The 27,865-nt window shown below is 32.9% G+C and overlaps 1 protein-coding gene across 2 annotated transcripts in view; it reads left to right on the top strand.

Annotated features, from left to right (window-relative positions):
* LOC6046680 (protein tiptop) overlaps positions 1 to 27,865 on the top strand; it is a 566,305-nt gene that overhangs the window by 98,884 nt on the left and 439,556 nt on the right. For both annotated transcript variants that reach the window (XM_038256883.1, XM_038256882.1), the window contains exon 3: positions 1,586 to 1,782. In XM_038256883.1, the coding sequence (XP_038112811.1) occupies positions 1,728 to 1,782 (55 nt within the window). In that variant the 5' untranslated portion in view covers positions 1,586 to 1,727. The remainder of the gene's footprint in view (positions 1 to 1,585; positions 1,783 to 27,865) is intronic.

Here is a 27,865-nt window from a genome sequence, read left to right as displayed (position 1 = left end):
GTTAAAAGGTTAAAAGGTTAAAAGGTTAAAAGGTTAAAAGGTTAAAAGGTTAAAAGGTTAAAAGGTTAAAAGGTTAATAGGTTAAAAGGTTAAAAGGTTAAAAGGTTAAAAGGTTAAAAGGTTAAAAGATTAAAAGGTTAAAAGGTTAAAAGGTTAAAAGGTTAAAAGGTTAAAAGGTTAAAAGGTTAAAAGGTCAAAAGGTTAAAAGGTTTGCAGGATTAATGCAATGTTGCAAATGTCAAAATGTCAAAATGTCAAAATGTCAAAATGTCAAAATGTCAAAATGTCAAAATGTCAAAATGTCAAAATGTCAAAATGTCAAAATGTCAAAATGTCAAAATGTCAAAATGTCAAAATGTCAAAATGTCAAAATGTCAAAATGTCAAAATGTCAAAATGTCAAAATGTCAAAATGTCAAAATGTCAAAATGTCAAAATGTCAAAATGTCAAAATGTCAAAATGTCAAAATGTCAAAATGTCAAAATGTCAAAATGTCAAAATGTCAAAATGTCAAAATGTCAAAATGTCAAAATGTCAAAATGTCAAAATGTCAAAATGTCAAAATGTCAAAATGTCAAAATGTCAAAATGTCAAAATGTCAAAATGTCAAAATGTCAAAATGTCAAAATGTCAAAATGTCAAAATGTCAAGGTTCAAAGGTCCATTTGTGGTCTAAATACAATCAAGATACGAAGGTCTAATGATCCAAAGATTAAAAGGTTAAAAGGTGAAAAGGTTAAAAGGTTAAAAGGTTAAAAGGTTAAAAGGTTAAAAGGTTAAAAGGTTAAAAGGTTAAAAGGTTAAAAGGTTAAAAGGTTAAAAGGTTAAAAGGTTAAAAGGTTAAAAGGTTAAAGGTTAAAAGGTTAAAAGGTTAAAAGGTTAAAAGGTTAAAAGGTTAAAAGGTTAAAAGGTTAAAAGGTTAAAAGGTTAAAAGGTTAAAAGGTTAAAAGGTTAAAAGGTTAAAAGGTTAAAAGGTTAAAAGGTTAAAAGGTTAAAAGGTTAAAAGGTTAAAAGGTTAATAGGTTAAAAGGTTAAAAGGTTAAAAGGTTAAAAGGTTAAAAGGTTAAAAGATTAAAAGGTTAAAAGGTTAAAAGGTTAAAAGGTTAAAAGGTTAAAAGGTTAAAAGGTCAAAAGGTTAAAAGGTTTGCAGGATTAATGCAATGTTAAATCTTCAGGGGAATTCGTGAAACAATCTTAGATTTAAATTTTTAAAGCAAAAAGTCACACAAACATCCAAAACAATTTTTCACCGTGCATACCTGCTCCTACAAAGGAGGTGGCGGTGGAACTACGACTCATCGACTTTCGACGGTTCCGATTTTGAAGTTTAATGAATATTGCTCTGTGTTTTCAGCACGGCGCGTTTTCCATTAAATTACGCACCCCTAATGACCCATCAGCCAGCCGGCTCTCCGGAGCTTGTCTGGAAATTAATTTTTCTTAATGGTGTCAAATTTTCGACTGATTATTATCGCGGGTGGGGGGAGAAGATAAAAATAAACCAATTCTCGGTTATGTTTGCAATTTTTCCTCGTCAGCGATTGACGGTACTAATCGTTTGTGTTTATCTCTTATCTCGTTGCAGGTGTTTTGCAGTGATTTTGTTTGCTGGTGAGATGTTGAAGAAAATTATCGTGAAGTGAAAATTGTGAAATTTGTTTAAGTGTTTGTTTGATAAATTGTGAGGAAAACAAGTTAAGGGTCAAATTTTAAGAAAAAGATTCAACATGCGTTCTAAACAGCAGCCAAGGCCGTCTTATCGATGGATCAACAATGAAAATGGTAAGAGAATTGAATTAATAGGGAAAATTCTCATATATTTTGAGGTTAAAGTTTTGATCCTTTTTCAACTCAATTTGCTTATCCACACTTTTGAAACAATTTTTTTTACGTTTGATTGTTGACATCCTAACCTATTCCTCAATGTGGCCAGGCCTACTGCGCTGCATTATCCGGAGAGAGGATTCTGTGATCGGATCACATTTCATAAAATCTACAGGTGTGAAAGGATACGTGGACATACCGTGTGATGAAATTAGATCATTTGATCGATGGAAATGGGTAAAGATAACGACAAATTTTGAGTCGATAAAATTGGTGAAGCGGGATTTAAAGACGGAGCTTCATTATTTTATAACATTCTAAAACGTCTACCAGCAAGTTTTGAGCAACGACCTGTCAGACCCACCACGATAATAATTGGCGCTGCACACACTTGCCTGTTACCTTTAAATCATCACGCAGATAAGACAGCGCAGCGCGATCAAATTTATGACCCGAGGACACCCCGATGCGTTTTATGGGCGCTTCCTTGATTTTCTCCCGCTGACGCGGAAGGTTTCCCGGGGTGGTGGAAAGTTTGGTTTCATTCTTTCGTTTTCGTGGCAAAGCGGTTATGATACACGGACGTCGTTAATTTATTGCCATATTTTTACATTGTTTCAAGCAGCCAAGACTTGTGGTTTCATGTAGCTTTCCGGAAGGAAAAGTGCATACATGGTTGACGTGATGGTTTCTCAACATATTCCATAACGCAACAAAGAGAGTAATGATTTTTTTTTAACATTTAAACAAAATAAAAAACTGTTGGTAAAATAAAATGCATTGTTTTCAATGTTTTCAAATTGCATTTTAAGACAAAACACAAATTGCGACAAAAGAGCATGAAGGCAACGAGTCGTCTGGTTGGTGCTCCGTGGGAACCTTCACATATTTTGCTATTTTTGACATTCAATGTTTGCTTCAAAAACTTAACAGACATGAAACTCTCAGTATTCAACTTGATTCAATCCCTTTTAACTGATATAAAGTGAAACTTATCAACACTTTAGTTTATTTTAAAATGTATATCAATCGTCTGAAGCTGAAAAGCGTAGCAGTTACGGCTTAAAATCAATTTTAATAGAGAATTCAGAAACTGAAATGATCATTGAAAAATTGGAGAAAATTTTCAAAATGGTTACAAAAACTGACTTTGTTTTAAAACAGCCCACTCATAAAACCGCAAAACTTCCACAAAGACTCAATTCTTACCCCCTGAACTGGACATTATCACCCCCCGAAAAAAGACAGATGGCCTTCCCTTGGTCAAACCCTTTCTTTGCAGCTGCTTCGACGTCTTGTTGGCCACATTTTTATCCTTCAAATCGGCTTTTCCGTCCAACTCTTTATATCATTTCGTCCGTCCCATTTGTTTCCGATCCGATGGAGTAGATATTTTCCGTATAAATCACCATTATTGACATTATTTTCTCCTTCCCAGACCAAGTGTGTGAGTGGATTTTTGAGCCAATGCTTTCATTCAAACTGCGCCACTGCTGGCGGCCATAACTCATGTCTCCGGGTGGTGATGAATCTTCAAGAAAAGGCCAACCAACTTTGCGCAGCTGTCCAGTTTACAGGCCAAGGCCTTTTTTTTCTAGAAATCAAACATGATGGAATGTGATATTTTAAAAATATTGACATTTATAGTCTTGATGCTAAAAAATACTTTTTTTTTTCAAAATTTTCTGTTTTAATAAGTATCTATTGTGCGTAAGTGATTTTTTGATTTTTGAATTTTTGAATTTGATTGATTTTTGATACTGAATAATTGCTTGTACGTCCTTTCATGAAACATAAGAAACAATCATCGCTGTTCATCAATAAAATGTTGAACATACGGAATGTTTATTCAAGTGTTAACATTAATTCATAATAAGATTGCATAAATTCCGATGCCCTCCTGCAGTTCAAAAAGGTCGGCCTACGTAACGCATCACATGCCATCCAGGCGGCAGCCGCATTAATTTCTGTAATGCCAATGCCGCTATTGACGCTTGTTGCAGTGTTGCTGGTCAGAAAAGCCCAATTGTCGACGTGCCGATTATTAATTGACTCGTTAGCGTTAATAATTATGGGTCGGCCTTTTTGCGCGCGCGTCCGATAATATATGTTTGCACACGTTGAAAACGAGAGAAAATTCGCACATCCTCGAGGTTCCAGCTTCAGTTCAACGGGGGAGAACATGTGGGTGCACAACTTGCCGGGTCATATTTATGTAGCACAATGCGCTGCTCTCCTCGTGGATCATGCTGGAAGGGCCCCTTTGTAAGCCACGCGTCCGAGCGAAGAAAGGTGATAAAATATGCTCACTGAAAGGTAGCGAAGTTTCACTCCTGAGAAAAGGAATGTAAAATATTTAATTCACAAATACAAAAATACAAAAATACAAAAATACAAAAATACAAAAATACAAAAATACAAAAATACAAAAATACAAAAATACAAAAATACAAAAATACAAAAATACAAAAATACAAAAATACAAAAATACAAAAATACAAAAATACAAAAATACAAAAATACAAAATACAAAAATACAAAATACAAAAATACAAAAATACAAAAATACAAAAATACAAAAATACAAAAATACAAAATACAAAATACAAAAATACAAAAATACAAAAATACAAAAATACAAAAATACAAAAATACAAAATACAAAATACAAAAATACAAAAATACAAAAATACAAAATACAAAAATACAAAAATACAAAAATACAAAAATACAAAATACAAAAATACAAAAATACAAAAATACAAAAATACAAAAATACAAAATACAAAATACAAAAATACAAAAATACAAAAATACAAAAATACAAAAATACAAAAATACAAAATACAAAATACAAAAATACAAAATACAAAAATACAAAATACAAAATACAAAAATACAAAAATACAAAAATACAAAAATACAAAAATACAAAAATACAAAAATACAAAAATACAAAAATACAAAATACAAAAATACAAAAATACAAAATACAAAATACAAAAATACAAAATACAAAAATACAAAATACAAAATACAAAAATACAAAAATACAAAATACAAAAATACAAAAATACAAAAATACAAAATACAAAATACAAAAATACAAAATACAAAAATACAAAAATACAAAATACAAAAATACAAAAATACAAAATACAAAAATACAAAATACAAAAATACAAAAATACAAAATACAAAATACAAAAATACAAAAATACAAAATATACAAAAATACAAAAATACAAAATACAAAATACAAAAATACAAAATACAAAAATACAAAATACAAAAATACAAAATACAAAAATACAAAAATACAAAAATACAAAATACAAAAATACAAAATACAAAAATACAAAAATACAAAAATACAAAATACAAAAATACAAAAACAAAATACAAAAATACAAAAATACAAAAATACAAAATACAAAAATACAAAAATACAAAAATACAAAAATACAAAAATACAAAAATACAAAATACAAAATACAAAAATACAAAATACAAAAATACAAAAATACAAAAATACAAAATACAAAAATACAAAATACAAAATACAAAATACAAAAATACAAAATACAAAAATACAAAAATACAAAAATACAAAATACAAAAATACAAAAATACAAAAATACAAAAATACAAAAATACAAAATACAAAATACAAAAATACAAAATACAAAATACAAAATACAAAAATACAAAAATACAAAATACAAAAATACAAAAATACAAAATACAAAAATACAAAAATACAAAAATACAAAAATACAAAAATACAAAATACAAAAATACAAAATACAAAATACAAAAATACAAAAATACAAAAATACAAAAATACAAAAATACAAAAATACAAAATACAAAATACAAAAATACAAAAATACAAAAATACAAAATACAAAAATACAAAAATACAAAAATACAAAAATACAAAAATACAAAATACAAAATACAAAAATACAAAATACAAAAATACAAAATACAAAATACAAAAATACAAAAATACAAAAATACAAAAATACAAAAATACAAAAACAAAAATACAAAATACAAAAATACAAAAATACAAAAATACAAAAATACAAAAATACAAAAATACAAAATACAAAAATACAAAATACAAAAATACAAAAATACAAAATACAAAATACAAAATACAAAATACAAAAATACAAAATACAAAAATACAAAAATACAAAAATACAAAAATACAAAAATACAAAAATACAAAATACAAAAATACAAAAATACAAAAATACAAAATACAAAAATACAAAAATACAAAAATACAAAAATACAAAATACAAAAATACAAAATACAAAAATACAAAAATACAAAATACAAAAATACAAAAATACAAAAATACAAAAATACAAAAATACAAAATACAAAAATACAAAAATACAAAATACAAAAATACAAAAATACAAAATACAAAAATACAAAAATACAAAAATACAAAAATACAAAAATACAAAAATACAAAAATACAAAAATACAAAAATACAAAAATACAAAAATACAAAAATACAAAAATACAAAAATACAAAAATACAAAAATACAAAAATACAAAAATACAAAAATACAAAAATACAAAATACAAAAATACAAAAATACAAAAATACAAAAATACAAAAATACAAAAATACAAAAATACAAAAATACAAAAATACAAAAATACAAAAATACAAAAATACAAAATACAAAAATACAAAAATACAAAAATACAAAAATACAAAAATACAAAAATACAAAAATACAAAATACAAAAATACAAAAATACAAAAATACAAAAATACAAAAACAAAAATACAAAAATACAAAAATACAAAATACAAAAATACAAAAATACAAAAATACAAAATACAAAAATACAAAAATACAAAATACAAAAATACAAAAATACAAAAATACAAAAATACAAAAATACAAAATACAAAAATACAAAAATACAAAAATACAAAAATACAAAAATACAAAAATACAAAATACAAAAATACAAAAATACAAAAATACAAAAATACAAAAATACAAAAATACAAAAATACAAAAATACAAAATACAAAAATACAAAAATACAAAAATACAAAAATACAAAAATACAAAAATACAAAAATACAAAAATACAAAAATACAAAAATACAAAAATACAAAAATACAAAAATACAAAAATACAAAAATACAAAAGTACAAAAATACAAAAATATAAAAATGCAAAATACAAAAATACAAAAATACAAAAATACGAAAATACCCAAAAACACTAATGAAATTAAAAATTCAAGAATAAAATACTCATTATAATCCCATGTAAATTTTGTAACATTCCCCTGCTCAGACCGGACCGTGTGCCAGTTCACCCACAAATTGGACTTGTTATGGAAATTGGTGCTAATTTGGCACGGTCCGGCAAACCTGAGCTTTATCCCCGGACACCGAACCGCGATGGCCACCGAGAACTTGGTTCGTTACCAAGTTCAAACCACCCCCGCGCTCCATTCCGTCATCTGCTCATACATTCGTCAAATCAAATGGGACCACCACTCTCCCTCCCACCCCCTCCGGTCTTCCCAGTCGCGGAAGGAAGCCCCGAAACCTAATTCTTGGCCCCGGCCGGTATCGAACTCCGCTCGAGGGCTGATTGAGTGCCTGTCAGCACCAGCGAAGGAACCTATATTTCAAGTTCGCTCAAGCAGCTTGGGAAAATTGAAAATTTTTCTCCCCACTCTCTTTCTCCGAAGCGAACTTGGGAATAAAAAAAATCAACACCTGCAAAAGGTGCGAGGGACGTCCACCTACCCCCTCAAGGAGGCTTGGGGGGGGGGACCCGTGTGTGACAAGTCGGTCGTCGTCGTCAAAGGCGAGGAGTTGCAGCAGTGAAATTTGATTGATTGTATATTTCATCGGGAAAAGTAGTTCTTGCACTTTTCAATTTCCAGCTCAAGTTTTGCTCTTTGTACCTTTGAAGAGGGGGTGGGGTTGGTTGAGTGGAAAGGATCGGGAACACGGGAGCGTCACATGCTTGCACATGTACGTTGTGTCGTCAAATCGGAAACCAAAAGAAAAACGATTTACCACCACTTCTGGTTGCGCGATGGAAAAGGGGTTTCAATCATATCAAATCAGCTGTAGTTGTTCAGTGGTGGAGATTTTTTATGGGAAATTTTTTAGCATCATAGATATTTGTCGTTTCACAAAAAATATGGTTCTAGTTGTTTTCAAGTAATTTAATTAAGTTTTCACAACAATAACACAATTTCTGTAAACTACACTCTTATCTTCAGATAATTTTTTTATCAAATAGAATGAAAAAACGACGGCTATGCACCCAGTCAACCAGTTCTTTCCAGCTCACATCAAACAACCATTTCTTCCCGACAAGCCATTCCACGAAAACCCCTTCATCGTGGCCAGGGAACCAGACTCTACCATTACTCAAAAAAAGAGGTTTGCACATTTCGCTGCAAAACCCTCCCTCGAAAACGACGTCGACGGTGAAGTCCCGGCCGGTCAAGCACAAATTAATCAATAGCTGAAGAATAATCAAGAAAGAAATGTTCAAATCGTTTAAAAAATTACACCGACCAGAGCGAAATATGACCAGTTTCACGGAAGAGCCCTTTTCACCACGGGAGGGACCTCAGCTTTAGAGTGACGGAAGAGGACTCTTTTTCTTCTTCACCGGTGGTGGGGGGGGGGAACTTCTCTCGTTACCATCGCGTCATGGTGCTGCTGGGCTGGCTGAGGTAATTTATGGGCACAACCTTTTGCACATTTAATAACTCGTTTTTTTTGCCTCCACATTGGCTGCTGGCTGTGTGCCTTTTGGAGGCCGTGGTCCCTTTGAAAGCCTCGTGGTTCCTTGGAGGATGATTCTTCTCACTCAACTCATTGGCTGGAAAATGAAGCGAAATGAATCACATTTTAGTATTTTTTGGCTTGACAGCTTTTTCTTAGATGCGATGGTTTACACGCCTTTCTGCACACTTCCTAAACACATACGATAATTCGTCCCTTCTAAACGGATGACTCCATCTAAGTGTCCATACCCCGACCGTGGTCCATAATCGTAATTGCTCAAGACATTCTATCCCCACACCCTCCAAAACGTGCAGAACCACACAAATTGACCTCTTATCGCCCTGACTTCCCCCCAATCCACCTTACACTCACCTACATCCATCCATCCATCGGTCGCCAGATCCAAGCCCAAGTCGCCGTGGCCATCTCGCGACAGAATCAATTTCCGTCCACCCACGCCCCTTCCGATGGGGAAGTTAAGGGGGAGGAGGAGGAAGAACCCTGATGGCCATCGCGTCGTCGTTGTCGTCGTCGTCAGTCAACAAGAAAAAGGAACCAAAACAACCGTTGAATAATCTATTTTTGCTTTTAGCCCCCTCCAAGTGTGTGTGTGTGTCAGTCATGTGCATTATTTTTACTGTCGTGGACTTCAATCCATGCATGGTGAATTCTCTGGCAAGTCTTATGTTTCTGTCAATATTTCGCACGGAAAGGAAGTTTATCGTGAATCTTACTAAAATTTAGCTGGAAATCAAAAAAAAAAAAAAAAACAAACTAGTTGTTTTTTCCACCACCATTTTTTAGTTAGAAATCCTCAAAACTATTCCTGGACTTGACAATTGGAACCAGCTCCAAAAACAAGTAAATCTAGCTAAAATATTAGTAAATTTTACTAATTTACCAGCTGAAAACATGCTTTCAGTTCTAAAACCCGCATGATTTCAGTTATATAGTTCACTAATTCAGCTAAATTTTACGGTATTCTGGCCAGTTTACAACTAGTTTTTATGGAATTATTTTCAAAATTTTCCATTGATGCCTGCGAAGCTTAAACGTTTCATACAGCCTTTTAACTCGTTTAGCCAGCTTTTCCGCTGTTCTAGGTAGATTTTTGATGAGTTCAGCAATATTTTCAGTGATTCCAGCTAGTACTTTTGGAAAAATTAAAAAAAAATCCGTTGCTTTCTGTGAATTGGTTCTTTTTACCAAGCTTTTTTGGCTGTTGTAGTATGCCTTTCCATTATTATTTGTTGGTTTTTGGTTAGTTCAACGAGTTTTTCGAATGTTTTAAAAAAATGTTTTTTTTTTGAAATTCTGTTTAAATTTACCATTACAATTGTAACCGAATACAGCTCTTTTGAAATGTTCTGTTGACAAATTTAACACAATAAAGTACAATACAATACAATAAATAGAAAAACAAAGAAAAAAACAAAAATACAAAATAAAATTAAAAAAAAAAACACAAAATAACAAACAAAACTACAGTAAGGCCGTTGCAATTATTTTTCAAAGTTTATGTCCCCCGGGTCTCGTGGCGCAGGGTAGCGGCTTCGGCTGCCGATCCCGATGATGCTATGAGACGCGGGTTCGATTCCCGCCTTATCCACTGAGCTTCTATCGGATGGTGAAGTAAAACGTCGGTCCCGGTTTCTCCTGTCTCGTCAGAGGCGCTGGAGCAGAAATCCCACGTTAGAGGAAGGCCATGCCCCGGGGGGCGTAGTGCCAATAGTTTCGTTTCGTCCCCCCCCCCCTTCAAAATTGGTCCGAAAAATCAGGGGGCAAAAAAAATATTTTTTTCAAAAATCTTCAATTTAAATGAAAATAAAAGTCAAATCAACTTAAAACAATCTAAAACGCTTTTTTCTGCATTTATAATCATATTTAGCATGTTTGGGCTGGATTAAAAGTATCTTTAATGTTTATGAAATTCCAATGTACAGCACCGCAAAAACTTTTTTTTGCAAAAAAAAAAATTTTTTTCGTCAATACTTAGGTATTTTGGAAACTAATGATTGCAAAACAACTGGGCAGGTGTAAAATGCATTTTTAAACACTTTGTTCATTCAAATGTTGAAACCATGGCTCGTAAATTCAATGTTTAAACTATTTTTTTATTTTTTCCCTTCCTCTCCACTTTGGTCAGAGTCGAGGGACATAAACTTCAAAAAATATTTGCAACGGCCCAACACAAAAAAAAATCACAAATATTTGTTGATTTACACTATTTTTTGCAAAACCTACTTGTAATCGCCGAGTTTGGTCTAATTAAAAGAAATGTTTAGAAATTATACTAAATTTAATAATTTTATGAAATTGTTTAATGTAAAGCTCAATTTTCCCTAATTCATTATTATTTAATTAAGTTTTACTAAATTCAGCTATATTTATTGAAATTTAATTATTTTTTGCTAAATTAAGTTTAGTTAAACTAAATAAAACTTTATTTAACTGGATGCAACTTGCTTTAGATTATCTTAATTTAGTTGTATTTAGCTTAAAATAAATAAATTTAAAACAATTCAACTGAATTTAACTGAATCAAAAATAATTAAACTTAATTTGGTTCATTTTAATTGTAACGAATTTATTATAAGGGTAATTCTCTACCAACTCACACGAAATCGGGAAAAGTTGCCCCGACCCCTCTTCGATTTGCGTGAAACTTTGTCCTAAGGGGTAACTTTTGTCCCTGATCACGAATCCGAGGTCCGTTTTTTGATATCTCGTGACGGAGGGGCGGTACGACCCCTTCCATTTTGAACATGCGAAAAAGAGGTGTTTTTCAACAATTTGCAGCCTGAAACGGTGATGAGATAGAAATTTGGTGTCAAAGGGACTTTTATGTAAAATTAGACGCCCGATTTGATGGCGTACTCAGAATTCGAAAACGTATTTTCATCGAAAAACACTAAAAAGTTTTAAAATTCTCCCATTTTCCGTTACTCGACTGTAAAATTTTGGAACATGTCATTTTATGGGAAATTTAATGTACTTTTCGAATCTACATTGTCCCAGAAGGGTCATTTTTTCATTTAGAACAAAATTTTTCATTTTAAAATTTCGTGTTTTTTCTAACTTTGCAGGGTTATTTTTTAGAGTGTAACAATGTTCTACAAAGTTGTAGAGCAGACAAATACAAAAATTTTGATGTATAGACATAAGGGGTTTGCTTATAAACATCACGAGTTATCGCGATTTTACGAAAAAAAGTTTTGAAAAAGTTACTTTTTGCGTTTCTCTTTGTTTCGTCGTCCGTGTCTGTCGCGGGTGACCATGAATGGCCATGATCGATGACGACCAACTTTTTCAAAACTTTTTTTCGTAAAATCGCGATAACTCGTGATGGTTATAAGCAAACCCCTTATGTCTATATATCAAAATTTTTGCAATTGTCTGCTCTACAACTTTGTGGAACATTGTTACACTCTAAAAATAACCCTGCAAAGTTAGAAAAACACGAAATTTTAAAATGAAAAATTTTGTTCTAAATGAAAAATGACCCTTCTGGGACAATGTAGATTCGAAAAGTACATTTAATTTCCCATAAAATGACATGTTCCAAAATTTTTACAGTCGAGTAACGGAAAATGGGAGAATTTTTAAAACTTTTTAGTGTTTTTTCGATAAAAATACGTTTATTCGAATTCTGAGTACGCCATCAAATCGGGCGTCTAATTTTACACAAAAGTCCCTTTGACACCAAATTTCTATCTCATCACCGTTTCAGGCTGCAAATTATTGAAAAACACCTCTTTTTTCACATGTTCAAAAATGGAAGGGGTCGTACCGCCCCTCCGTCACGAGATATCAAAAAACGGACCTCGGATTCGTGATCAGGGACAAAAGTTACCCCTTAGGACAAAGTTTCACGCAAATCGAAGAGGGGTCGGGGCAACTGCTGTGTGAGTTGGCGGAGAATTACCCATAACTTATATTGCATAATTTAACATGATTTGACTAAATAAAACATAATTAAACTTAATTCTAGATTAAATTTTCAAATGATCTTATCTTCATAGGAAACCCGTGGCTTATAGGTTGCTCAAAAATTTAATCTAGAATTCAACTTGATTTTAATTAATTCATTTAGTTTAACTTAATTTAACTTATTTTTATTTAATTTAACTTTATTTTACTTAATTTTAATAAATTAACTTAATTCTACCTAATTTTGCATAATTTATCATAATTTTTAATGATTTAAATAAATTTGATTTAATTTCACTTAATTTCTCTTAATTTAGCTTAATTTTACTTAATTTTACTTAATTATACTTAATTTAACTTAATTTAACTTAATTTAATGAAATTTAATTTAATTTTTCATAATTTAACTCGATTTTACTTAATTTCACTAAATTTACTTGATTTCACTTAAGTGATCTAAACTTCACTGAATTTTCATTGATTTTTCTTAATTTTACTTGGGCAATTCTTTACCAACTCACACGAAATCAGGAAAAGTTGCCTCTACCCATCGTCGATTTGCGTGAAACTTTTGTCTCTGATCACGAATCCGAGTTTTTTTTCGTAGAATTGCGATAACTTGTGAGGTTTATAAGCAAACCCCTTACGTTAATATAAATATTTTTTGTAATTGTCTGCTATACAACTTTGTTGAACATTATTTTACATTAAAAATAACTCTGCAAAGTTAGAACAACACGAAATTTTCAAATGAAATTTTTGTTTTAAATAAAAAAAGATCTTGCTGGGTCAATGTAGATTTTAAAACTACATTAAATTTTCTTAAAAAGACATGTCCCAAAAAATTTTGCAGTTGTTTAACGGAAAATGGCTGTTTTTAAACTTGATAAGTGTTTTTTTAGGAATTCGTAGTACGTCATCAAATCGGACGTCCAGTTTTACATAAGAGAACCTTTGACACCAATTTTCTATTTCAGCACCGTTTAAGGCTGTAAATTATTGAAAAACACGGCTCTTTTCGCATGTTCAAAAATTAAAGGGGTCGTACCGCCCCTCCGTCACGAGGTATAAATAAATGGACCTCGGATTCAAGATCAGGGACAAAAGTTACCTCTCAAGACAAAGTTTCACGCAAATCGAAGAGGAGTCGGAGCAACTGCTGTGTGAGCTGGTGGAGACTTGCCCACATAAATTAACTTAGTTTTACTAAATTTTACCAAATTTTATTAAATTTAACTAAATTCAACCATTTTTACTAAGTTTAATCACATTAAACTTATTCAATTTAATTTTGCAGAATTAAACTTAACTAAATGAAAATTGATTTAAATGAATTCAACATATTATTTCTACTTAATTTAACCTTAGAGAATTATTTTTTTTAGGTTTAACAAAATTTAGCCACATTCAACTAAATCTATCAAAAGTGAACTAAATGTAACTAAATTTTATTAAATTCAGTTAAGTTTTACTAAATTTAACCAAATTTTATAAAATTAACTGATTGTTGGTAATTTCCACTAATTTTACTTAATTCAACTTGATTTTACTTGATTAAAATTGATTTAACCTTATTTCACTTATTTTTACATAAAATAACTGAATCTAACTTAAAATAACTAAATCTAGCTTAAAATAACTAAATTTAGCTTAAAAGAACTTTATTTAACTTCATTTAACTTGATTTAATAAATCTTGATTTAATTTTAGTTCACTGTATTTAACTTTACTCAACTTAATTTAACATTATTTATCATTATTTTTTTTAAGATTAAAAAGCGGAAGGAGCCCTGCTCGTTCGTATCTGTCAAACATTAGCCAATCTATAACTTTACATTCTGGAAAAAGTAAACTTAAACTTTAAACCAAATTTATCAATATGGATGATGACCACATTAATACCACATTTTTCAGTTTCTCAAAGAATTCCTCCACGCTCTAGCTTCTTCGACATTCAACAATGGCTCAACCCGTCTTCTTACACGGTCCAACCCGCCGTTGCCCAACCACGATGGATGAAGTCCTCCCGGTGGCCGATCCCATCTTCCCTCACCTTAACCGTCAATGTCATTACCTTTCGCGTTACGACGATGCTCTTCTGACCATCCATTTGGTTGTTGACGGTGATCGGCGGTAGTCCATCGAAGAGGTCACTGCCTGACCAGGAGCGCGCCAACATCATGAATCTCCGCGCGTGTCCTTCTTACCCGGTTCGGGGAGGGACTCTCCGGGAGCCAAAAGGGCAGTCAATTCTGGTCAATTGCGCTCTTAGAGAGTTGTTCCCCCCCCCCCCAAAAGTGGGGTTATTTTTTGACCATAATCTACGGTGAGTTCTGCTCCCCTTTAGTGTTTCCTTTTTTTTCGGTTAAGGGGAGCCCCCACCGTTTTGTTCTATCGGCCATTAGCGGCGGAAAAGCGCCATAACTAAACAGGAGGTTGCAAAGGGGTGGGGGCGGTCAACCTTTTTCGGGACGACGACGACGACGACCGTCTATTTGAATGTTTCAATGCACTCTCATTAGGAAGGCGAAAAGTGGTCATTTATTTTTATTGGCCCAGATACATCCATCCGTTTTGTTGGCTGGTGGCGTTCTTCGGTGTTTGGGACGAGATTGTCCATAAACTTTGGCCAACGCTGGGCCGTCATACCTTCTTGACTTGATCGACGGAGGAGGGGAAAGGCGGGGGAGGTCAGCGTAGTAGATGTGCTATTATTCAACGGTTGGCGGAAAAGAAGGTGGCTTTTGCGCTCAAGCTCAGTATCACTCTGGATGCGGAGTTTGCTAGGTGATGCTGTTGTCCTGATGTCAGGAGGGGGACAAGGAGGACTTTATTTGGGATACACTGCGTCGAATACGGTAACAGGAAGATGTTGCTGGTCAGAAAGGTCAAATTTCAACCAGAGAATATCTGCCATTAACAAAACAATGCCGTCAAATTATTACTTTGATATATTTAGTTAGAAGGTGTACTCGTTCAAAAAGCACACAATTTAAACTCACATTATTTTATGAAGATATTATATTAAAATACTCAGTTAAAATGGTTACATTTATTTATTTTATCTCGGATTTTTAAAAGATTTTATGACAGATTTTAAAAAATAAATTTCTACAGTATTATCCTGGATGAATACAGAGAATGCGTAACGTGATTTTCGCATGATCCCACTTTGTTTACATCTACAAAGTAGGAGGATGTTCAAGCACAAGCATGACTTTTTTCTAACTGGTAAAGAGCTGTTTTATAATCAGTAGTATGTGTTTTATTTTGTCTAGTTTTTGACATTTTTTGCTAGAAATAACGCGACGCGGTTAGAAGAGATTTTTCTTTTCTACGGGTGACGAAGATCTGCGGCGAGAGTGTAATTCTGCGATGTCGCCAATAAATTCCCTGGCTGATTTTGGAATCCTGCAGCTCTTCCTGATCTAGCAAAAAAACATCGCTAATTCTAGCGAAGCTGATCCAACAAACAGAAAGGATTTTCACTAAACCAGGTTTTCAAACGGAATCAAACAATAGAGACAGCTTCTTGATGGATACAACTGCATCAACTCCAAAAACAAATTCCATTCATAATTATAAAAAAAAAATACGATCCCGCCTCAAACTTCCTTAAGGTCTTTTGACTTCAACGCAAGGTTCTCAAAAGCCACAAATTTTTCATTCCTGCAAAAAAAAACTATTTTTAATGATCGATCACAATACTCTCTACTTTTGGCGAACAGTAAATTGGTTCCAATTTGACAGTTCAAAATTGAGGCCGTTTTGCGAACCACTATTCAGCACCCAGGTATTATCCATCGTAAATTAACTGATTCCACATGAATTCAGCTACCATTATATAAAAAAGTTCATACATCCAAAAAATTTCTAACCATTTTTGTGTGAAAAAAGAAGATCTTTGCAATATTTTCATTTTATATAAAAAAATTGTTTAAAAAAAATGGGTTCAAGCAAGTTTTGCCGATAAATTATTTTTCAACTAACAAGTGTGCATTGAGTTTCGGTCTCCATGTAACTTAAGTTCACTGTATTAATGGCATATTGCATTTTGTTCAGATGTAAAACAAATTATTTGAGATTAAAAACTGGAAAGCTCGCTGAATTTTCATTGTTTTGAGACATTACAATTTTAGAGGAACTCATGTCAACACTGAGTCACACTGTCAAAGGGTTAGCGTGCTTTCATTTGTTTAAATATTTTAATATATTTCGAGGGACCAAAGCCAGCTTTTGAGCCATAGAAAAGCTTGGACAATAATGTTTACAAGGAGATATGATTTTGAGAAAGAAGACAAGATTTTCCAATAGTGTTGCAAATGCACTGCAGCAAATATTTCAATTTATTTCGTGTACCATGAAACGGGGTGACTTTGACAGGTTTTAGATTTTACCGCAAAATGAAGAATACAAATTAAAACCTTACGACATGCCATGGAATCATACTTTAAGAAGAAGTTTTCATCAAATTTTGGAAAGTTTAAAAAGCTAGTTAACTATAACTAAGAAAGTGTTGATAAATAGCATTATTTTCATTAATATTCTCAAAGTGTCGTGATTTTTTTAATGAACATGAATTCGAATCGAAAAACGGAATGCAATTTCGAATTCTTTGGACTGGGAGAAGGTAATTGTAGTTTATGCAACAAGTTGCTAAAAGATGATATTTTCAGCACGAGTCGTACATTTATCCAACGAGGTTCACCGAGTTGGATAAATACGAAGAGTGCTGAAAAAATTAAGTTTCGCAACGAGTTCCATACAACATTTTTTGCAATTCCAAAAAACACACACTAAGTGAAATTGTTTGTCAAATTTTCATATATTTTGTCAATAAATCGTTTAAATCAGAAAATTGTTGAAAAGTGTTACTTTTCAAAACAAGTGCTGAAAAGTTCAACTTTTCAGCACCCATTTGAGTGCTGAAAAGTAGAACTTTTCAGCATTTATTTTGAAAAGTGTTGCTATTCGATTCTGTTATTTTTGGTACAGAAAAGTAGGCTACTTCGTCGTTCAAGAATGACAGGAAAAGTAAATAGTTTCACGACGGAATTGCAAAAAATATGTTTGTAAATAAAAATTTTATGTGGGTAATTCTCCGCCAACTAACACAGCAGTTGGCCCGAGCCCTCTTCGATTTGCGTGAAACTTTGTCCTAAGGGGTAACTTTTGTCCCTGATCACGAATCCGAGGTCCGTTTTTTTGATATCTCGTGACGGAGGGGCGGTACGACCCCTTTTATTTTTGAACATGCGAAAAAAGAGGTATTTTTCAATAATTTGCAGCCTGAAACGGTGAAGAGATAGAAATTTGGTGTCAAAAGGACTTTTATGTAAAATAAGACGCCCGATTTGATGGCATACTCAGAATTCCGAAAAAAACGTATTTTTCATCGAAAAAAACACTAAAACTGTACGACTGTAAAAATTTTTGGAACATGCCATTTTATGGGAAATTTAATGTACTTTTCGAATCTACATTGACCCAGAAGGGTCATTTTTCATTTAGAACAAAATTTTTCATTTTAAAATTTCGTGTTTTTTCTAACTTTGCAGGATTATTTTTTAGAGTGTAACAATGTTGTACAAAGTTGTAGAGCTTTTTGAAAATTTTGATATATAAACATAAGGGGTTTGCTTATAAACATCACGAGTTATAGTGATTTTACGAAAAAAAAATTTGAAAAAGTTACTTTTTGCGTTTCTCTTTGTTTCGTCGTCCGTGTCTGTCGCGGGTGACCATGAACGGCCATGATCGATGACGACCAACTTTTTCAAAACTTTTTTTCGTAAAATCACGATAACTCGTGATGTTTATAAGCAAACCCCTTATGTCTATGTATCAAAATTTTTGTAATTGTCTGCTCTACAACTTTGTAGAACATTGTTACACTCTAAAAAATAACCCTGCAAAGTTAGAAAAAACACGAAATTTCAAAATGAAAAATTTTGTTCAAAATGAAAAAATGACCCTTCTATGTCAATGTAGATTCGAAAAGTACATTAAATTTCCCATAAAATGACATGTTCCAAAAATTTTTACAGTCGAGTAACGGAAAATGGGAGAATTTTTAAAACTTTTTTAGTGTTTTTTTCGATGAAAAATACGTTTTTTTCGGAATTCTGAGTACGCCATCAAATCGGGCGTCTAATTTTACATAAAAGTCTCTTTGACACCAAATTTCTATCTCATCACCGTTTCAGGCTGCAAATTATTGAAAAATACCTCTTTTTTCGCATGTTCACAAATTGAAGGGGTCGTACCACCCCTCCGTCACGAGATATCAAAAAACGGACCTAGGATTCGTGATCAGGGACAAAAGTTACCCCTTAGGACAAAGTTTCACGCAAATCGAAGAGAGGTCGGGGCAACTGCTGTGTGTGTTGGCGGAGAATTACCCAGTTAACTATAATTAAGAAAGTGTTGATGAATATTATTATTTTCATTAATATTTTCGAAGTGTCGTGATTTTTTAATGAACATGATTTCGAATCGAAAAACGGAATGCAATTTCGAATTCTTTGAACTAGGAGAAGGTAAAATATGTTTGTAAATAAAATTTTTATGTTTGTTTGAAATATAATTCAAAAAATCTTTAAATTTATATGCATTTTTTGTAGACTAAATTTTATAAAAAATGTGAAAACATCTGATTCGTGCTTCGAATTCAGTTTAAAATTCAATGTGAATCGATAATTTTATAAACAAAACAAGTTTTAGCGAGTTCTAGACAAAATTGTGATTTTTTATCAAATTTACCTAAAATTTATATAAACTTAGTTTAAAAGCTTATCTACTTAGTTAACTAAATACAAACATTTTTTTTCTTGAAAACTATATCAGCAACCTTATTGATCGTACACAGAAAAAAATAATGTAAATTTGGAAGCTGTAATTTTGGAAGGTTGAATATTACCTCTTTTATGATGTAATTTTACCTCAATTTAGACTGAAAAAGTGACATTACACCATAAAAGTGGTAAAATTACACATTTCCAGAGGTAAAATTACACCTTTTTTCTGACATAAAAGATGTACCCCTTCCCAGATGTAATATTACCATGATTTTTTTTTCTGTGTACATTTGACCTAAAAAATAAAATTTGAACACCTTAAATCTGATCTGATTTGCTGAGATATAGCACTGCAAAGAATTTAAGTTGAGAAAAATAAATATTAAGATATTTTTTTTTACTTATTTTTTTACATTGACGATTACTTGGTCACTATTTGTCCGATTTAAAATGTTAATAATGACAATACATATTAAACAACTTGAAAATGGTGCAACACGAAACATGACCACAAATCGATATTTTGACATTTTGATTAACTTTTAATATCGTTATGCAGGCCCCATACATCCTTGAAAGTAAGACATTTTCAAATTAAGATATCATGAGGTAAAAAAATACTTCTGAAATTGTTTTTCCTCTCCTTTCAAATTAAACCTGGGGCTTTAAATTTGGCATGCACTTTTTCGAGATTTTAAAATTAAAATTTGCATCTCTTCTACCTAAAAATGTCTAGGCTAGGGTCAACCTTAAGTCCAAAAACAAATTTTTGAAAGCGAAAATGTTTGTTTAAAGGTGCTCAGAACATAATTTTTCTTTGAAATTTAACCCTGTATTGCGTTAAGAAAGTGATCTGCTCTGATACTACTGGCAAAAGAAATAGTAGAAGGCGTAGATTGTGAGACATATATTTGGTAGATTCAACAAAGTTGCTCGGATTGACATGATCGATAGCTTTCTAGAAGAGCAAAAAAATCGCATAAATTTTGTTGGAAAGATAAATTTTACCAAACATCATAATCGGTAACCATTCTTATTTTAAATCTAGCCAAAAGTTGCCCCGTACCACTTGCAACAAATCTTCTGAAGTTGCAAAACATCACATTTTTTTGGAAACTAAATTTTACACCTTATTGTGCGATCTGGACCACTGTGCATTGTTACCAGATTTTCCATGTTCAATGTGAAGGGGTTTTGTTGTTGCAAGAATCACTCTTTTTGTGAAATAAATAAATTGTCTTTCGCAGCAAATATTTGAATAATCATAAAAAACAAGTAATTTTAACTGTTTATATATTTTTTTAATAAAATTCTGAAACAACTGCAAATCGTGTCAATAAAGATCACTCTGATGATGTTTTTAACCTCTCACCTTGTATCAAACTTTCTCGGCCAGCCTTTTCCACCGCTCGTTTCCTTCTCTTCCACCTCTGACCACGTTATTTCAAGTATTGCGATTGGTGCCACTGTGTTCTTCCCGGTATTTTATGCAGGACATCAATTCTTATGGACAATCTAGACGGGTGACCTCCACTCGAGTTTGCACCCTTTTCCATCACTTTTCCTACTTGTTCTGGTGGGTGATGTAACGTAGACTGGTACTTATTTTAAATAAATTTGCAAGTTGTTCTTTTGCGAACATTTTTGAACTTTTTTTTATTGGATGTTGGTAATAGTTGAATCACAAATACTTGAATTTTAAACAAAATATTATTTTATTAAATATGGTTTAAATTTTATAGAACTGAAAATAGGATGCTAAATTTGGATCAACCTAGCTTTCGGTAGCTTCTTGCTCCAACAAATATCAAGTGCAGTGAAACCAAAAAAAAAAAAAATGATAGAAAAACAACGCCTCGATGGTGCGAAGCTGAAGGCAAATGAGATGATGCTCAGTGGGACATTAGCGACAAAGATTCAGTGGCTGGTCGGTGATCTGAAGGGTGCTGTCATTTAAGGACACGGTTAAAATTTTTTTGGACAAACTACTCTTTTCAAAATTCATCTCTAATAATTTGCCTTTGAAATTTATCATTTAACAAATGAAATTAGGTAACATGAAGGGTTTTATTTAGTTTAGTGTTTACCCAGGGTGCAAACATTCAGGCGTGGCAGGTCGAGGTGGAACAAGGTGCCCAGCTTACCGGACGACATTATCAATATTGATGGATACCATTTAGTACCGGGAAAGGGAGGATACATTTTGTCGGGTGAGATAAAAATAAAACCAAACGAACACCCGTCCTGACCGGGCTGGACAGTTTGTATAAAAAAGTGTACTTTGAAATCATGAAGCGTCTGGAAGTTTACGCGAAAGGGATGAAAAGCGATTCTGGAAATCCCATCAAGTTGATCATTCACCCTTCGTTCTGCTCTAGAACTAGAGTGAATGAATGATGCCACCAAACGGTCAGTTGAACTTGTTTGTTTTCCCTTTGTCTAGTCTGGAAAACGAGGATAAGTGGTTCAACTTTGTTGGGGGGAAAGCTTGCAAGCAGTTGTATTGGAAACGTAAAAATGGTATATATTCATTCAAATTAATGCAAATTGGTCAGACAATAGATTCTGAAATATTGTTCTCATGATTTGCCAAAATTTGGTAATAGTCAAAAACAGAGCATCAAGTGAAATGTTTTTGATTCTTTATTATGCTTTTTTTTAAACAAGAAGTATTTTTTTAGAAATCAAGACAAATACACAAAATGAATTTTTAAACAGTTATTCAATCAAACCGATCTTTACTTCATGAACATAACAATCAATTCATCTCGCGCTACCTGTCCAGCCTAACTTTTACACCCTCTATAAAAATTCAATTAAATTCCACCCCAACCTGTGGCTGATCATCGGTGGCTCAGTTTCACGAAGCATTTAGAAATCATTTTAACAACCTAAACACCCATAACTCATCGGGGGCGGCACCTAAACATCACCCAAAGTTGATTGATTTTTCATACCTCCTCCGTGAAATTGATTAAACCGCCAACGCGCGCGGTAAATCCACTTTACGGGCGATCTTTCCTCACCTGGGAATGTCAGCTGGCGAGCGGCCGTTTAATCGAACATTAAAAAGTGTAATTAAAAGCAGCGTTACTACTGGTTGAAGTCTGGGGTTTCAGCACAGATGAAATTTTGAGTTCTTTTTTGTTGATGAAATAATGGAAACGTAAAGTCAGCCATAAAAGAGTTTTTTTTTAAATTTATAATCCAAAACGCTTGATATCACATTTCGACCAAAGAAGGAGGGGAGAAGGGGTTATAAATTATTTCCTAGAGATGTATTCCTCGCGTAGATTTTTTTTAAAGGGGAAACCAGCGCCGGCCGGATGAAGAGACGAATAAATATCGTTGACGAAGGTGGGTCATCTAATGCTGTCCGATTGGGTGAGTTATGACAAAGTCCGGCAGCCGAGATAGATCAAGGGAAGAGAAATAGAGGTAGAGTTTCGGTTATGATCCAAAAGAAGAAGGCTTTTTGAGCGGGGAATATCGCAGCTGATGGGTTGTTCAGGGATGACGGTAACTTGTCTTTGAGTGCTTGTTGCCAAAACCAAAACCAAAACCAAAACCAAAACCAAAACCAAAACCAAAACCAAAACCAAAACCAAAACCAAAACCAAAACCAAAACCAAAACCAAAACCAAAACCAAAACCAAAACCAAAACCAAAACCAAAACCAAAACCAAAACCAAAACCAAAACCAAAACCAAAACCAAAACCAAAACCAAAACCAAAACCAAAACCAAAACCAAAACCAAAACCAAAACCAAAACCAAAACCAAAACCAAAACCAAAACCAAAACCAAAACCAAAACCAAAACCAAAACCAAAATGACGACGCAACGTAGCTTCTGAATGATCCCCACCGTGGTCAATATGGGCTCTGGGGTGAACGGAATTAATTTCGTTGTTGTTGTTGTTGTTGTTGTTGCTGGCGACTCGGATTGAAGCGGAGTTGAGGTGAATAGTGAATCGAGTGGTCCAGGAGATAAATCTCGATTCATTGATATTTTTTACTTTATGATGTTGGTTGAGTTTCGGTGTTTTACGTGTACGTTTTTTCCCTCCCCTTCCCTTCCTCTGCTTTTTTGGTTGGTTTACGTTGCGGTGGTGGCGGCTTGGGTGTTTGTTTTTAATTTAGTATTAAATTCGTTTCTTTCGAAATGGGATTTTTATATCCGTTGAACCCGTTTGTCGGGCTGGCTGGGCCCAGGGGCCCCAGTATTTTTCATTAATAAACTTCGCGTCATTGTGTGTGAGTCCTCCTTCGATTTCAATAAAGATTTTTTTTTTTTATCTGAAAGCTATAAATTTTCGGACAAGGCTGTCCTGGGTTTGGGAACACGTTCCAGCAGTTGTCGCCGGTGATGATCATAAACATATCACTTCTCGGACATCATTTGTAGTTTATGGACCCGGACTGGTCCTGCCGAGGGGAGGGGGGAGGTCGGTTACTCCAAAATCCAGATGTGGACGGACTGCTTGATGGCGTTTGGGATCGTGTGCCGAGATATGAGTGAAAGGAAGCGTAAATTAATATTACACCACGGACCGTGAGCAAAAGACTGTCATGAAGCCCGCCATGCGTTGATGAAGCGTCCGTAGGCGACTGACGACTTCAAGACTGGTTCCACGCTAAACCTGTTTCCCGTCACTTCGGAACAATCTCTCACGGGGACGCGAAAAAGGCAAAGAAAAACATCTTCATCCTAATTAAAATTCTCCGAGCTGCCGATCAAACTGTCATAAATATTCCCCTTATTGACCATTCATTACCCGGCTGCACTTTTCTGGGGTCTCTTCTCTTCAGAGCCGCTTATCAGCATCAATAAATTAATAATTTCTTCTCCGAGCCTCGCGTGTGCCTTTTCCCACCAACGACAGAAAAACAAAAACAAAAAAAACAGACAAGGTTTGAGTCCCGGGAGCCCGGAGATCACGGGAGGAGGTCATTATCTTAAAACATGCCCCCTTTCCAAAAGCTTGAAGAAGACGATTCGATGCCTATCGGGATCATGGCTGGCCGGGGGTGCCATTGATTATGGTCAAGCTGGCGATATATTTTAATTTGATTACGTTTCGATAATGGTGGTGGGTTTTGGCAGTTTGGAGGCGACAGATGATATTTTTGTCTTTTGGGATTTTCAAAATTTGGTCATTTGTTTTTGCACGAGTAATGGCTGCAATTTGGCTGATAAGAGCTTATAAGTGACCAACGCACTTTTCAAAGATCTTGACTTGAAACGTCGGTTGTCATCCTTTCAAATATTTTTTACTTTTGGATATTGTAAATTCAACGATACTATTATCGGTTTTTTCTGTCACAGGTAGTGATGCTCTGCACTAAAAAGAAATAAATACAAGAGAAAAATCTTTATAACCATAAAGCCACTCTTTTTTCACTGCCTTGGAAAAGCAATGTTTAGGGGCCAATAATGATCCAAATTGGTTAAAAAAATAAGTTTTTGGGGCAGGGCTGTGGAGTCGGAGTCGGTGGTGTCGGGTCTTTTTGGGGACCTGAAGTCGGACGCGGCTAAATTTTATGAGATGGAGTCAGAGTCGGATTCAGAATTATCTAAAATTTAACAAAATTAATGAACTTATTTATTATTCAATATTTGGTATAGTGCAGGTCAGTTCACAGAACATTTACATGTTTTACATTTATTTTTTGAATCGCGAATTTGTTAAAAAAAATTTATCGGATGTCATTATGTTTTTGAAGCATTTTTGTTTTGAACTCTAATTGAGTTATTTAACTATCATCACTGAAATTCAAATCATTAATCATTAAAATCATTAAATGATAACCTGTTAATCCTCTCTTATCCATTTTTGTAGTTTCATTAGGCCGTTGAAAATATTTTTCAAAGTTTATGTCGCCCCCCTTCGAAATTGATCTGAAAAATCAGGGGACAAACAAATATTTTCCAAAAGGGTAATTCTCTACCAATTCACACAAAATCGGAAAATGTTGCCCCGACCCCTCTTTGATTTGCGTGAAACTTTGTCCAAAGGGGTAACTTTTGTCCCTGATCACGAATCCGAGGTACTTTTTTTGATATCTCATGACAGAGGGGCGGTACGACCCCTTCTATTTTTGAACATGCGAAAAAAGAGGTGCTTTTCATTAATTTGCAGCCTGACACGGTGATGAGATAGAAATTTGGTGTTAAAGGGACTTTTATGTAAAATTAGACGCCCAATTTAATGGCGTACTCAGAATTCCGAAAAAACGTATTTTTCAACGAAAAAAAAACACTTAAAAAAGTTTAAAAAATTCTCCCATTCTCCGTTACTTGACTGTAGTTTTTTTAAAACATGTCATTTTATGGGAAATTTAATATACTTTTCGAATCTACATTGACGCAGAAGGGTCATTTTTTCATTAAGAAGATTTTTTTTCATTTTAAAATTTCGTGTTGTTTCTTACTTTGCAGGGTTATTTTTAAGAGTATAAGAATGTTCTACATAAGACTATAAGAATGTTCTACATGAGAGTATAAGAATGTTCTGACATGAAGGGTTCGGTTATAAACATCACAAGTTATCGCGATTTTATGAAAAAAGGTTTTACTTTTCGAAAAGAATTTTATTTTTTTTAAAATCAAGACTAACATTTTAGAAGGGCCAAACATTGAATTTTTCACCCTTTTAAAATGTTAGTCTTGATTTAATTTTTTTAGAACATTTTTTTCGAATAGATTGGAAAATTTTACAAATGTTTCATGTTTTAACATTGAAAATCGGACTATTAGTTGCTGAGATAACGACATTAGAAAATGGATTACTATTTGGGTGAGATTTAGAAAACTTCAATTTTCGTGTTTCTTTTTGTTTCAGCCGCTGTATCTCAGCAACCAGAGGTGCAATCTTTTATGTCTCTTAGAAAATTTTATAGCAAATTTTCTGAACTAAAAAAAAATAGAAATGGTCACTCATGGTCACTATTTTTTAAAATCGAAAAACGTCAAATATTTCGCTAAAATCATACTTTCGGTGGCTATATCTTGAAAACAGAGCCTTTTATCAAAAAATCTGTAAAGTACTTTTCTATCAGAAATTCAATTTTACATTAAAAAATCACGTCAAATTTGTTTTAGCATAAAATTTCGGGTTTTCCCAAAAATCACTATTTTTCAAAAATTCATAACTCGGCGGCAGATTTTTTGACCACGTTCTGTGGCTCAATAGTTGTGGGTTTTTGTCCCCTAAAACATATCAAAAAATCTCGAAAATCAAAAAATACTTATTTTGGGAAATTGAGTTTTTCTAAAAAATGTTAATTAAAAAATCTGCAATTTTTTTTCCGTGTACGTATTTTTTCTCAATAGTCCTCTACAATACCTACAACTTTGCCCAAGACACCAAATTGATCAGAAAATTTATTCAAAAGTTACAGATATTCGAATATTTACGTACCATTTTTGTATGGACAGCTGCCAAAATTGTATGGAGACTTGTATGGGTGAACCAATGACACAAAATAGCTTCTTTGGTCATAGGTAAGGCCCTCACAAAGTTTGAGTCAAATAAAAAAAATACAAAAAATAAAAATGGTCGAAATCGGCCGATTTCGTAGAGAGCTCTTACCAAATCATGCCAAATTGGTCATGAAGGCTAGGTTTCTTTTAATGTCTTATTTGAAAAAAATTATATATATTTGTTAAGCTTTTTAAAAAAAAACTTATAATAAAATGAGTGTGAATTTGAGGTTTATAAATTATTATTCAAACAATATTATCAAAATTTATTTGGAAAAGTGTTCTAAAAAAATATGTTTAAATTCGAAGGTATTTTTGATTTTTGTTAAAATAACGCTTGAAATTTGTTAAATAGAAACTTACAACAGCAAAGAAAATGTCAATGCAGTTCATTTTGCAGTTTGAATTTATTTTAATTGAAAAATACATTTTTTTTAAAGAGTATTTAAACAGTCCTTTTTATCAATGTTTTCAAAATTCTAGGCAATTAAAGTTTTAAATAATTTCAAAATTTGTTGAAAAAAAACTTCTCCGAACACTTGTCTTCCATGCTAAGTATGATTCGATACCATTATTATTTAAAATATTATTATTATTTCTTTAACAACCATCACTATCATCCCGAACATAAATGTCGCCCCGGAGACGGTGTCGGAGTCGGTTGGAGCTGAAAGCCGGAGCCGGAGTCGTAGTCAAAGTCAGCTTAACTCAGGAAGCCGGAGTCGGAGTCGGAGTCGTTTGAAATAAGACCCTGAGTTTGTGATTATAAAACCAACGTTCTAGCCATAGAATATGAAAGAACCTTGCTTAGGGAAATGTACCAGTAAAAATAAACTAGTTCTTCAATTTTATGTGAATTCAAATTTAAACAACTTCAGTTTTTTTAAAACAATGTGTTGCTTCCTGAATTAAAAATTGAAGAAGTGTGTTGGAGAAAAATCATCTTATTTTATTATAATGGGAAAAGATCTAATAATTGATAATTCGTGGTGCATTTTTTTATCTTACCAATCAGCTT

Source organism: Culex quinquefasciatus, chromosome 2 (assembly GCF_015732765.1).
Source record: "Culex quinquefasciatus strain JHB chromosome 2, VPISU_Cqui_1.0_pri_paternal, whole genome shotgun sequence".
In the NCBI taxonomy this organism is placed as follows: Eukaryota; Metazoa; Arthropoda; class Insecta; order Diptera; family Culicidae; genus Culex; species Culex quinquefasciatus.
Note: the sequence above shows the minus strand (reverse complement) of the source record. Positions and strands in the feature narration are given on the sequence as shown.